Source organism: Geotrypetes seraphini, chromosome 15, assembly GCF_902459505.1.
Source record: "Geotrypetes seraphini chromosome 15, aGeoSer1.1, whole genome shotgun sequence".
NCBI lineage: Eukaryota > Metazoa > Chordata > Amphibia > Gymnophiona > Dermophiidae > Geotrypetes > Geotrypetes seraphini.
Genome location: NC_047098.1, coordinates 70,574,386 through 70,588,560, shown reverse-complemented (window position 1 = coordinate 70,588,560; position 14,175 = coordinate 70,574,386). Strand labels below are relative to the sequence as shown.

The window sequence follows — 14,175 nt, the reverse complement described above, 5'->3', positions numbered from 1 at the left end:
GGAACTGGGTAGTTCTTTTCTCTTTTATAGCCCAAGTTAGAACCCAGCTTTTGTAATAATTGCCCTTGCCCACAGCACCTTGCATACTAAGTCCAGCTAGTGCTATTTGAAACACTCTCCCAGAGGCTGTGAGTGCTTCCACTGATCCTGAGGAGCAGAGCCAGGCTCAGGAATTGATCCTAAGCCTACACTGGTTCATTTTTGTTAATGTTTCCCACTCTGTGGGAGGTTATGGGACTCATCTCCATTACTCTTCTAACTACTTCCCCCTTTATATTGCTAACAGATTTATGTCCAAAATTTGCTGAAGAAAAACAAAGAAAATATTTGGAAGCTAATCAGTGAGGATAATGCACATATCTACGTCTGCGGGTGAGTGAAAAGCCTGTAAATTTTTTTACAGATCCATTTGCTTGCCTGCCCTTGTTATACTTCTACTTATAAAAAGACTGATCCAGTTCTTGTTTGTTAATATGCATCCCAGGGCACAGAGCTATTTATTGTTCTCCTTTGGCAAGACTAGCTAAGATCTAAAACTTGACATGGGAGTCCTAGTAAAGCTGCAAGCAGGTCTCTCGAGTAGCCTGTGGGCAGCTTCTGTATTATGGCTGATTGTTACAGGGCAAAGTGGGTCACACTGCCCTAAACTGATATTCCTTGCCTCCTGGTCTCACAAATTGTTTAAACTGGTGGCCTGCTTGGGGGTTGGAAAGGCAATTTGGATGCCTTGGGGCTCATTTTCAAAGCACTTGGGATCAGATTGTTAGATGTGTCTGTTACTCTCAACTATAAAATCATTCCTCTACCACATAGCAAAATGGAAAAGTGGTGTTGATGAAAACGGTGTCTAACTTTTCTCAGCATGCGTAGATTGAAAAAAACATTTTTTAATCACAGAGTTGATCTGGTCCTTAAAAGAAAGTGAGGAGTCAAAAAGAACTTCCAGGACCTTAGCAGAAAATTCGATTTGCAGGAGAGAACCACATATCAATGCTACAGAGCTAGGAAGACAATCAAGTTTAGGACCTAGCCACAATAATTTTGTCTTAGACGCATTTAAGTTTCATCTGAATGGATTGGGCCCACCTTTGAATTTTGGAGATGCTAAGATTTACTTTAGAGGCTAAGTCATTAATATCTGGCTCTTTCTCTATCAAAATAAAGATGTCATCTGCATAAGTAAGTAAAGTTTCATGAGTGGACAGCTCGAAGCTAGTAAGAGTAGTCATGTAAAGATTAAATAATATTGGTGAAAGTGGGGAGCCCTGAGGAACTCTGCAGGAAGATTGCCAGGAGGTAGATGTATTACCTTTAAAATATACTGAATAAGAACGTTATCGAAGAAATTTGGAAAACCAGTCGAAAACGATTTGGTGAAGACCAATATCAGAAAGCAACTGAAGAAGAATATCATGATGAACAACATCAAATGCTGCAGATAAGTCAAACTGAACTAAGATGGAATATTTATTTTGGGATTAGATTTGTTGGATTTTAGAGAGAAGAGAAATCAACAAAGTTTCAGTATTAAAATAGGAGCGGAAGCCATGTTGAAATGGCTGGAGACGGAAGAATTTGTCAAGATAATTGGTAAGTTGACTAGCTACAGTAGATTCTAATATTTTTGTCAGTAGGGGGTATATTAGCAATTGGATGATAATTGGAAGAGGCAGTAGGATCTAGATCTTATTTTTTTAGAAGCGGGGAAAGCGTTATTTGGCCCATAGAATATGAAAAGTGACCTGTTTCTAAGGAGAAATTAAGTAAGGCAGTCAACCATGTAATAGCTTGAGAGGATATGTTAATGAATAGATAAGATGGAAAAGGGTCTAGTAGGCATTTACATTTACTCATCCTTTCACATAATCTTGAAACTTGAGATTCAGAGACCGACGCAAATGTATGCCAAAAGCGGTCAGATGGAATTTCCTCTGTAGAATTTTTAAGATAAAAAGAAGAATGATCGATTTCGATTGCAGAAAAAGATTGTCTAATAGTAGCAATTTTATCTTAAAAGAAGCAAGCTAAGATTTCCGCAGAGGGAGCTGAAGAATTTTCAGATTTGGAGGGAGTGGTAGTCAAAGAACGCCAAAGCTTGAAAATAGTGCTACTTTGGTTAGAAGACTTAACTATTTTACAGCCATAATAAAATTTTCTTGCTTTCCTAAGTTCAAAATTGTAGGCTCTAAGTGCACATCGCCATATTAACTTGTCCGAGTCGGAGCGAAATTTTTTCCATCTCTTTTCTAACTTTCCAAAATTTTGTTTTAGAATTCTGTGAGAGAGTGAAAACTATGGTGCTTTCTGAATTTCAGTAATCTGTTTAGTGATTACTGGAGCCAAAGAATGATAAATGGATTCTGAAAAGGAGTTCCATTTGGACCAGATTGCATCAATAAAGTCTTCCCTGGGACAGCAAGGGAGGGTAGATAAAACTTGAGACCAGAAGAGTTCTGGACAAGCTTTCTTTTGAAAAGTAGCAGTTTTCTTCTTTGGTGGTTGAGTCAAGATAGAGGACATAAAAATAGGGAGTGAGAACTTGCCAAGATAATGATCTGTCCAGGGGACCAATTGCCAGCAAACAGAATCAATAGAGGTCTTTTGGGAAGTGTGAGCAAAGAAACTAACAATGTCTAGAGAGTGGCTTTTTTCGTGAGTACGGGTGAAAGGTGAACATGTGAAACCTAATGATTGGAGAAAATTAACAAAGTCAAGAGTGTCTTTGTCAGTAAGGTCTTCTAAATGTAAATTTAAGTCACCTATCACCAAAAGTCTATGAAATTTCACTGTAGCATTGGCTATCATTTCTAAAACCAAAGAAGAGGATCTTTTCCAAGAAATAGGAGGTCTATAGAATAGAAGAATACCAAGCGGGTAAGGAGAACATTCATCTTTGACAGATGCCAGCAGATATTCTAACTCTGTGCTACTAGCCTTTTCGAGTAACTGAACATTAAAAAATGATTTGAATAAGAGAGCTAACCCCCACCACCCTTTTTTATTATTTCTTTGGGAAAAAAGGCCCTTAAAGCCCTGAGGGCAAATATCATTTTGAGTGAAAATATCATCTTGAGGGATCCATGATTCAGTTATGCACATGAAACCTGGATCAAAATCAGATAATAGATCTTTGATTATCTGTCGTTTGTTACAAACAGATCTAGTGCATATCCTCCTTGTACCACTTTAGCTATGTGTTGTTTCATAGAGAGCTGAGAATCTAACCATACCCTAAGAACAAAACATCTCAGTTGGTGTATGGGGTATGAGAATTTTGTCAATGAAGCTCGGGACCTTTTCAATTTGAGCCTTGAATGTTATTGGTGCTATTTTATAGGCTATTCTGTACAAAATTGGTAGCCAATGAACTTTTTTCAAGAGGGTGGTGACGGTCAAATTTTCTGGATTTTGTGATAATTTTGATTGCGGTATTTTGGATTATTTGGAGTCGTCCGAGTTCCTTCTGCAGAATACCTTTATATCAAGGGTGCCCAAAAGGTCGATCGCGATCTACAAGTAGATTGCAAAGGCAACATGAGTTGATTGCGGAGCCCGGGATTTTTCCCTGCTTCCCCAACGCAGCAACAGGCCAGGTGCGTGCAGCGACTGCACAAGCCTTCCCGACATCAATTCTGACAGAGAGGAAGTTCCAGCCCAACCAGGTAGCGATTGGCTGGCCTGGAACTTCTTCTCCGACGTCAGAGTTGAGAGGGGGGGGAGGAAGGCTTGTGCAGTCACTGCATGCATCTGGCCTGTTGCTGAGTGGGTGAAGCAGGGAGAAATCGGCAGCGGTGACTGGGGGGTGAGAGAGAACGAAAGAAAGGAAGGGAGGGCAGGGAGAGAGAACGACAGAAAGAAAGGGGGGCAGAGACAGAGAAAGAAAGAAATATTAGATTTATAGTCAGAAGAAGAAAGTGCAACCAGAGACTCATGAAATCACCAGACAGCAAAGGTAAGAAAAATGATTTTATTTTAAATTTAGTGATCAAAATGTGTCCGTTTTGAGAATTTATATGTGCTGTCTATATTTTGCACTATGGTCTCCTTTTACTAAACCGCAATAATGGTTTTTAGTGCAGCTGCGCTGAATGCCCCGCACAGCTCCCTACGGTAAAAAACACTATTGTGGTTTAGTAAAAGGGAGGTTAAAGTTTTTACTGGGTGACATTGCATATTTTAAAATCATCTGCCTTGACTCTTTGAAAAAGAACCCCCCAAATATAAATGATGATTAACATTTTCTCTGCGTACAGTGTGCTTTGTGTTTTTAAAATTTTTATTGTTGGTAGATTATTTTGACTTGGTCATTTTAAAAGTAGCCAGCAAACCAAAAAAGTGTGGGTACCCCTGCTTTATATAAAGAATTGCAATAGTCAAGTTTGGATATTACAAGAGAGTGAATCAGGGTATTCAGAGAAGATGGATCTAGAAAATTTACCAAGGACCTGACCATTCTCAATCGGTAAAAACTGTTTCTTAGGTGCTGATTTGTTCATGGTAACTTAATTTGTTATCAATAATCACTCCTAAGATTTTCGTAAGCATTTTGAATGGGGTGTTATTAATACGGATAGGAGATGACAGAGACAGTCCGTCGTTCCATGGAAAGAATATGGATCTAGTTTTGGGGACACTCAATGACATGTTCTCGCTTAGCCAAAGACTGATACACCTCAAAACGTCCCCTGGTTGTGCCCTTCAACTGCAAACTGTCAAACAACATTCCTACTTCCACTTCATACCGAGCCACTGGAATCGACTGCCCCCACAGATCAGATCCCTTTAAGAACTCCTCAACTTTAGGAAAGCAATAAAAATATACCTCTTCACTTAATTCCCCCACCACCACCGATAGATTACATAGAAATGTATATTGGTACTAGATCTTCAGTATGTATCACATTAGGATAAAACTTGTGTTGAAAAATTTTGAGCGAAGGTGGTCAAGATGGCGGCAGGTCGTCGATTGTGTTTGAGGCTCGTCTTTGAAGTACAGCTGCTAATTCTACCTCACTGGAGATCCTTTTGAATGATAAGACCACAAGATGGCATTGTATATGCCAAAACAGATAATACTTTTTATTATTAGAATAAAAAGTTATAGCAGCATAAGCATATCAGAAATAAATCAGTCTGGATATACAATGGAGATAAATCATACAAACAGCATATTTCTGTAAGTATGGCACGCGTCTCTGATCACTCTGCCCAAGCATGGAGGTTTTATACTGACAGTTTCTTTGTTCTATAAAACACACCTCCAATTCTGTTCGGGTATCAACTCTATAGGTGCAAATCTGCTGCCTATCTAACCTGCCCTAGTCCATGCCTCCATCCTTCCCTGGGGGACCCAGGACAGGAATGTCTTCTTGAACTTTACATTCTTCGCACTGGTACATCAGAGCATTCAGCATATCAGCCTTTGGGGCTGGCATCTTTTATCAGTTCTTAGGTTCCTGAAGCCTGTGTGCCCATATATGGAGTGTGCTGCTGACACAGCCTGATTTATTTCTCTTCTGCCTTCATCACATCCAGTGTCCTTGAGAAGAACAGTCTATTCAGCAGGGAATTGAAACTTACACACTCACATGGCAGGCCACATTTGAGCATCTGAACTGAAGCCAGTCAGTATTAGCCCATGACTTCTATAGATTGCAGAAAAAAGTCTCCTGACCTCTCATCTTCTATTTTTGTTACTGATTTTTTTCCTTTTTATAATGCCACACGCTAAATGGAAAGGATCCTTCAAAACTGTTCCCTCAGTAGCTGAGTCATTTGTGGCCCAGCAGTGGACAATTCTGGGATACAACGCTGCTGTTAAATCTTTCTCAGTCTTGTGAGGATCCTGAGAAGTTTTTAAACTAAGAAAAAGGGGAAAGCCGACAGTCGACCAAGAGTTGATGGTTCAGGAAATGGTATACCCAGAGGATACCATGCAAGAAGACTGCAGGGGAAGACTCACCGGATCATAGGTGAGATAGAAATCCTGACAGATTGAAAGGGATGGAAGCGAGAGAGGGAGAAGGAAATGCAAGAAAGTAACAGGCCACAAACTTAACTGTATGTACACAAACGCAAGGAGCCTAAGGAATAAAATGGGGGAATTGGAAGCTATGGCACAAAACGATAACCTAGACATCAGCGGCATCACGGGAACGAGGGCAACGTCTGGGACACTGTGCTACAAGCTATACAGCAGAGACAGAATAGGACAAAAAGGTGGGAGTATTGTCCTATACATAAAAGAGGGAATTGAGTCTACCAGGGAGAACACGCCGAAAACGAACGACAAGGTAGAGTCTCTATGGGCCAAAATATCGGGAACAAATGGAACAGATATGAAAATCGGCATCTACTACTGACCTTCAGGGCACTCCGAAGAGACTGATGGAGAAATGACAGGCGAGATTAAACACGAATGCAAGGAAGGCAACACAGTTATCATGGGTGACTTCAATTATCTGGGGATAGATTGGAATTTAGGCAACTCCAGCTGCAGTAGGGAGACCAAGTTCCTGGATGCTATAGGCGATTGCTTCCTGGAACAACCTGTCAAGGAAAATACGAGAAGAAATGCAATTCTAGAACTATGAGGACAGGCGCAAGGCATAGAAGTAGAAGGGATGCTGGGAAACAGTAATCACAATACGATCCACTTCAACCTGGACACAGGAACAAAAATCGATCCAGAACAACTGCTACGAAAACGGAACTACGAAGGGATGAGAGTCATGGTGAGGAAGAAGATTAGGAAGAGGATAAGCAGTGTAAACGCTAGAGCAAGCATGGTCCCTTTTTATAGACACAGTCACCGAGACACAAAATCTATATATACCGCATATCAACAAGGGTTCCAAGAGGAAAAAGAGCAAGGAACCGGCGTGGCTCACTGTAGTGGTGAAGAAACCGATCAAAGAAAAGACGACTTCGTTTAAGTAATGGAAAAGGACGAAAACAGATGAAAACTGGAAAAAGCACAAACATCAAAGCAAGTGCCATAAGACGGTAAAAGGGGCCAAAAGAGACTATGAGGCGAAAATAGCAAAGGCAAAAAATTTTAAGCCGTTCTTTTGATATATTAAGGGAAAACGACTTGCAAAGGAAGCAGTGGGGCCGTTAGATGACCATGGAATGAAGGGAGTACTAAAGGAGAACAAAGCCATTGCTGACAAACAACTCATTTTTTGTGTCTGTATTTACCGAAGAGGATATATCTAATATACCAGAAGCCGACAGGCTATACACATGAAATGACGACAGAAAACAGACAGGGTTAGTGGTCAGTCTAGAAGAGGTATGCAAGCAGATTGATAGGCTTAAAAACAATAAATTCCCGGGACCAGAAGGCATCGACCCAAGGGGTAATCAAGGAACTGAAAGGGGTTATAGCTGAACTGCTTCAACTAATAGCTAATCTGTCGATCAAATCAGGAAGGATTCCGGAAGACTGGAAAGTGGCGAATGTTGCGCTGATCTTCAAGAAAGGTTTGAGGGGAGATCCGGGAAACTTCAGGCTAGTGAGTCTGACTTCAGTATTGGGAAAGATGGTGGAGGCTCTGATAAAGGACCGCATCATTGATCACCTTGACGGACACAATCTGATGAGGACCAGCCAGCACGGCTTCAGCAAAGGAAGATCTTGCTTGACAAACTTACTGCACTTCTTCGAGGGAGTAAACAGGCAGATAGACAAGGGTGACCTGGTCGACATTGTATATCTAGATTTTCAGAAGGCGATTAACAAGGTCCCGCATGAACGTCTACTTCAAAAAATTGCGAGCCATGGAATCGAGGGTGATATACTCATGTGGATTAAAAACTGATTGTGGATAGGAAACAGAGAGTGGGGATGAATGGACAATACTCGGACTGGAGAAGCGTCACAAGTGGAGTACTGCAGGGTTCGGTGCTTGGGCCTGTTCTCTTCAACATATTTATAAACGACCTGGAAATTGGTACTAAGCATGAGGTTTTTAAATTTGCGGACGATACAAAGTTATTCAGAGTAGTGAGGACACAGAAGGATTGCGAAGACCTACACACCAAAGGAATGGGTCACGAAATGGCAAATGAGTTTCAACGTGGATAAGTGCAAGGTGATGCATGTCGTTAACAAAAATCATATGCACGAATACAGGATGTCCAGTGCTGTACTCAGAGAGAGCCACCAAGAAAGGGACTTGGGAATACTTATAGACAAGTCAATGAAGCCGTCCACACAATGCTCGGCATTGGCGAAAAGGGCAAACAGAATGCTAGGAATGATCAAGAAGGGGATCACAAACAGATCTGAGAAGGTTATCATGCAGCTGTACGGGGCCATGGTGCGCCCCCACCTGGAATACGCCGTCCAACACTGGTCACCGTACATGAAAAAGGACATAGTACTACTCGAAAGGCCCAGAGAAGAGCGACAAAAATGGTTAAGGTACTGGAGGAGTTGCCGTACAATGAGAGGCTAGATAAACTGGGCCTCTTCTCCCTTGAAAAGAGGAGACTGAGAGGGGACATGATCGAAACATTCAAGATATTGAAGGGAATTGACTTCATGGAGAAAGAGAGATTGTTCACCCTCACCAAGGTGGAAGGAACAAGAGGGCACTCTCTAAAGTTAAAAGGGGATAGATTCTGTACAAATGTAAGGAAGTTCTTCTTCACCCAGAGAGAGTTAGAAATCTGGAACACTCTTCCAGAAGCTTTTATAGGGGAAAGCACCCTCCAGGGATTCAAGAAAAGGTTAGATAAGTTCTTGCTGAACTAGAACATACGCATGTAAAGCTAGACTCAAAATAGGCACTGGTCTTTGACCTAAGGGCTGCCATGCGAGCGGACTGCTGGGCACGATGGACTACTGGTCTGACCTAGCAGCGGCAATTTTTATGACAGAAGAGTCGAGGACTTGGGTTTGGATGTTATTCTTTCTCCTCCAGACTTCAACCCTCCACCATGATCCATGGTTGCAGGTCCTTGCTGGGTTCACCAGGCAACTTTGAGTTGACTCTGCGACCCTGTGTCGAGGGGTAGGGGCGGCAGTTTCCATGGAAGGAGTGAGGGTGAGAACACAAGGAGTCTTAGCCAAGTTAGTTTCTCAGCTTGTGAAACCAGCGATAGTAACTCTGGTGAGCATATGAGAAGCTCTCCAAGAACTGGATTCTTCAGTTTCAAATTTTTCAGATGAGTTGGAAATTTGAGTATAAAATTAGAAAGTTCTAAGCAAGATTTTATCTCTGAAGTATCTGTCATTAAGCAGGATATTAAGAAGTTACAAGATTTAATATCTGACATTGTGGAGGACAAAATCTCATTAAATAGAAGGGTGGAGAAGATTGAAAATTATAGCTGAAGATTGAATTTGCGTTTTTTGAATTTTCCTAACAATATAGCTATTTCTCCTATTGATGCATTTAAGCGTTATTTAATTGATGGTTTGAAATTTTCATTTGACCATATTCCTCCAGTGAATTATGCTTACTATATTCCTTTGAAGACTATGAGGAGTTCCATTCTCATATCAAACCAGATAGAAGGTCATCTGCTAATTCTTGACCTCTGTGCTCTTCAAGTATACTTTTTTTTTTTTCCTTTTTTTAAGTACTCTTCCAGGAGCAGGACCAGTGACAGTGTTCTCAAAATCTCATGGAAACATATATCCACCCATTTTACAAGTCCACAAGCAGTACCTCTGATTTCTGAATAGACCAACTCACTTTCTATATAGTGAACTATTTTTTGGCCTGGAATCAGCGTCCAAACAGTTGCAGTGTTTAGCTGTTGTGTCTGTAACGCTCCACTCTTAGAGTTAATCTGTTCCCTTACTTCACAGTCTGGTTGACAAAGGCAATCCTCCAGCAATCTAATTGGCCACTGAACTACCAATGCTTCTATCCAGAGTCTAGTCACAGTTCTGCCATCCCACCCTCCTCCTCACCCCTTGGAGGACCCGAGACGCCACCAACCACTGGCCTTGCAGGTCATAAAGGAAGGCTATGCTTTTCATCTTCACAAAATACCTCCAAGTAAACCTCCAAGAAACTCTTCTTTCAACTCTCAGCAGACCAGGAGTAGAGAATGACACGTGAACCTATAAAAAGGAAAAAAGTTTTATCTCACTTTAAAAAATTCTCATCTACCATCGTTATGATACAAGAAACGCATCTCCCGAACACTTCCCTTCTTACCAAGTCATGCAATTGGATAAAATCAACAGTAGATGCTCCTTCGGAGGGAAGAAAGGGAGGAGTCTCTATATTGTTCTACTCTTCCTTACAAATTCATATAAATAACCAGTTATCCGACCCAAAGGGAAGATGGATCATTTTAGTTATTGACATTCAAAACGTTAGAACTATTCTAGTCAACATCTATGCCCCAAATGTTGACGCTCCTGATTTCTTTTTAAATCTCCTTATTGTCATACAGTATCTAGAGCCTCAACCCATTATTCTTGCAGGTGACTTTAATCTACCCTATGATAGGTTTCTAGATAAACAATCTAAGAGCAAGGCACCTTCATTGCACTCCATCACATCATTTCATTCATTAGTTTTGCAACTATCTCTAATTGACCCCTGTGGAATTCAACACCCATCTGCCAGGGAATATTCCTACCACTCTATCCCTCATCATAGCTTTTCTAGGCTAGATTATATATTCATCTCACAATCTCTTCTCAACTCGACTATTTGCACTAATATATTGCCAATACTTATTTCAGATCATGCAGTGGTAAACCTATCTATTCAATGGCCTAATACAATTCCTCCCAAATCTCCTTTACGGAGACTTCACTCTTCTCTCCTAACTGATGATACCGTTACACTTCATCTTAGAAAATTCATTAACGAATTTATACCATAAACTCCACACCACACAACACTCCTAGGCTGGATGTCTTACACACTTTTCAGCTATCCTGTTCCTGCTATTGAAAAAATTATGTTACAGCAAGAGGAGGTTCCTGAGGGAGGATTTGGGTGTGGATGCTGGGTTCCCAAATTGGGGCTTTATCTATAATCGTTTATTTAAACTGACAAGGGCTACAGCTTATATTGAAAATGGTTATAAATTATACTATAGATGGCATTATACATCCTGTGTTTTAAAAAAATAAAAAATAAAAAAAGTATGGTACTCTTACTGCTGCTTGGAGATGCTGTGGGCAAGACGGAGATTTTTGCCATATCTGAGTTTTCCTTGAGTGTTTCTGCTTGGGGGGGGGGGTTACCTTGTTTTTTCTCATACCTTGTGTGCATCATGTGCAGGCTGTATTGCTGATATTTTGTATTTGTTCTGATTTTGCTTTAGCTGCTGTCCTGCAATGTTTTTGTATGCTGTTGTTTATATTCTATAATAAAAAATAGATGTGAAAAATGTGTTAGAGCAATAAATGATTCTTCATACCCTTAAAAAAAAAGTATTAGTTTGGCTCTTCTGTATGTGCACTAGACTTTTTAATGGTGGCCTCGCTTATCCCTTCAATAGGAAGACAAGATCTGCCATCACATCTTCAGTTATATGTGGCTCCACCTGATATTGACCCCGAGCATCCTGCACCCAGGGCAGACTGCTCCCCCTGCCCTGCCTTTGGTACATCACTACCTATCTGGTTTAAGTTTACCGAGAGGATGCCAGAATGTCTCCTTGCATGTCAATCATATCTATTTCAGTTTGTTTTGTTTGACTGTCCTTCCTGCTCAGGATGTTAGGAGACTACTGCTGTTACAATAACTCATGCCATAATTTAGACTTGCATGCTTTGCCGTTCTTACGACTACATGAGACTGTACTGGCCGGGAACCCAGGATGGACCACACCCTCCTCTGGCACCCCCTTGTATATGACCGTTGGCTCTGCCTGTCCGCCTCCCTGGAACAAGAAGTTGATGACTGAGGGGGTGGGGGTAGGCAGACCTGCAACCCCGAGCATCCTGCACCCAGGGCGGACTGCTCCCTCTGCTCCGCCCTTGGTACACCACTACCAATCTGCTTTAAGTTTACAGTGAAAGTGCCAGAATTTTTTCATTGTTATCCTAATTATATTTTTGGCTTCTGCCATTTTCTGTCTTTGCTGGTGGTGGTGGTAAGTTTTTATACCCATTTTATTTTGGACTTTACATGCAATTTTAATTTTTTTATAGTGATGCCCGAAACATGGCACGGGATGTACAGAACGCATTCTATGAGATAGTGGCAGAGAATGGCAAGATGGACCATGCTCAGGCTGTGGATTACGTGAAGAAGCTGATGACCAAGGGTCGCTATTCTCTGGATGTATGGAGCTAAGAAAAGACTTTGGGGAAAAGGGTGCATGTGCACAAGGAAAACAGAGAGTCCTGGGAACCCAAAGAGACAATGAAAGAACATCCTAACAAATGAATCCTTTAGATCTAGTCACAGGTTCTCCTGCTCTAATCACCTGTAGCCTTTTATCTCTAGGATTTCTACACTAGGCCTGTTCTGGGTGGCAAGGAAGTAGTCATTTTTGTCCCATATTGATTTTCTGTAATAAGATCTCCATGATTACAACCAGCTGCCCTTGTGCAATGTTAAACATATAAACACACTTTTAACTGTGTCACTTTTTATTGTTCATCTTTGCATTGCACATATAATTAGAGCTGCTAATTGCCTTGGTGCCATGCTTGGACTCTGCCCCAGGTTGCTATCATCACAGGTGGCATAAGCCCTCCATTAGTACAACTAATCTACTTAGATAGCAGGGTACATCGTCATATCTACATTGGTTTGCAGTCTTTTACTACATTAACTCAGGTGGCTGTCTTATTGTTTCCTTTTCCCAGTTGTGCAATAATTTGGATCTTCTAGTCGTGACAGCTGGCTTTTGGTTGTCTTTGTGATTGAGAGCTATGGATAGCAGTTGTTTTTTTACCACCACACACACCTGCCCATCCTGGTCTCCCACCTTCAAACAGTCTTGCTACAGATTACCTTTTTTAATGTAAATCCAGTTAATGGGAATTCTGCAAGATTTTTTCTCCTCAATCAATGCACAAGTAGGATGTAGAATGAGCCTTTAATAATACAGGCAGGTACTGGCATATGAGGTACACTTCTCCCTCCGTATTCGCTGTGATAGAGGATTAACAGACCCGCAAATACAGAAAAACTGCAAATAACGTTTTCATATGTTCACTGTTTTCTATTAAAAACTATTGTTAATATGGTGAAACCGCGAATAACATGGTTGGAGACCTGGCCTGTTCCTGAAGGAGAGGCAAAACACAGTGAAGAAAGTGCTGGGAATCAGCGATTTTCTCTGTAAATGCTTAGAATCAGCAATTTCTCTATGCCAGCTGATATAATTTGGGGGAGGAGCCAAAAAGCTAAAAACCACAACTAATCGAAACCACGATTGCTGAAACTGCGAATACGGAAGAAGAAGTGTATATGCTTTCTCCAGGGCATAAAGCAGGGTGCCCCAATAGCTTGCTGTTCAAGTGTAAAATCTAACAAACTAGTCTGTGAGTGTACACAGCAGCTGGAATAACTTTAGACTAGGCATTCTCTACCGCTAGGGATGAAATATCAAAGCCAGTTTTGGAAACAAGCAACATAATGGGAAAATGGAGGAGGATCAATTGATTGAAGGACAATTGGATTTGAAGTTATTCCCAGAACCCCACAACTGAGCCCTTGGCCGTTGGTAGTATGTATACAGCAACTCCAGCTGGGTATAGTATGGTTTGGTCCTTTAACTTAGACCTTCTCAAACAAAACAATCGAACTTGTGCTTGTTCTGTGAAAACAAGCTATTTTAAAAAATTTATTGTAAATAATCTTGTGGGTTTTTGGAAATTTCAGAAGTGGAAAAAAATATATTGTGCCTCCATAATTTATCCATTATATAAAAATAATTTTAAATACACCTTGACCTTAGAATAAAATCGTTATTTGTTATTTTGCATACAAGAACATGAAATCTCTGTTAAAATTAAAAGCCCTGTAACACAATAACACTGTCAGAAATAATTAATTGTGCATGGAATTCATTGCTGGTAAATGCGGTGAAATCAGCTTAGCGGAGTTTAAAAAAGGGACTTCCTAAAAGGGAAGTCCATAGGCCATTATTGAGATGGCTTGGAGAAATCCACTACTTATTTTTAGGATAAGCAGCATAAAATCTGTTCTATTACTTGGGATCTAGCTAGGTACTTGG

The 14,175-nt window shown here is 40.8% G+C and overlaps 1 protein-coding gene across 3 annotated transcripts in view; it reads left to right on the top strand.

Annotated features, from left to right (window-relative positions):
• LOC117348933 (NADPH--cytochrome P450 reductase) overlaps window positions 1-12,573 on the top strand; it is a 154,590-nt gene extending 142,017 nt beyond the window's left edge. For all 3 annotated transcript variants that reach the window (XM_033921602.1, XM_033921603.1, XM_033921604.1), the window contains 2 exons: window positions 287-372; window positions 12,137-12,573. In XM_033921602.1, coding sequence (XP_033777493.1) covers window positions 287-372; window positions 12,137-12,281 — 231 coding nt within the window. In that variant the 3' untranslated portion in view covers window positions 12,282-12,573. The remainder of the gene's footprint in view (window positions 1-286; window positions 373-12,136) is intronic.
• Window positions 12,574-14,175: the final 1,602 nt, after the last annotated feature.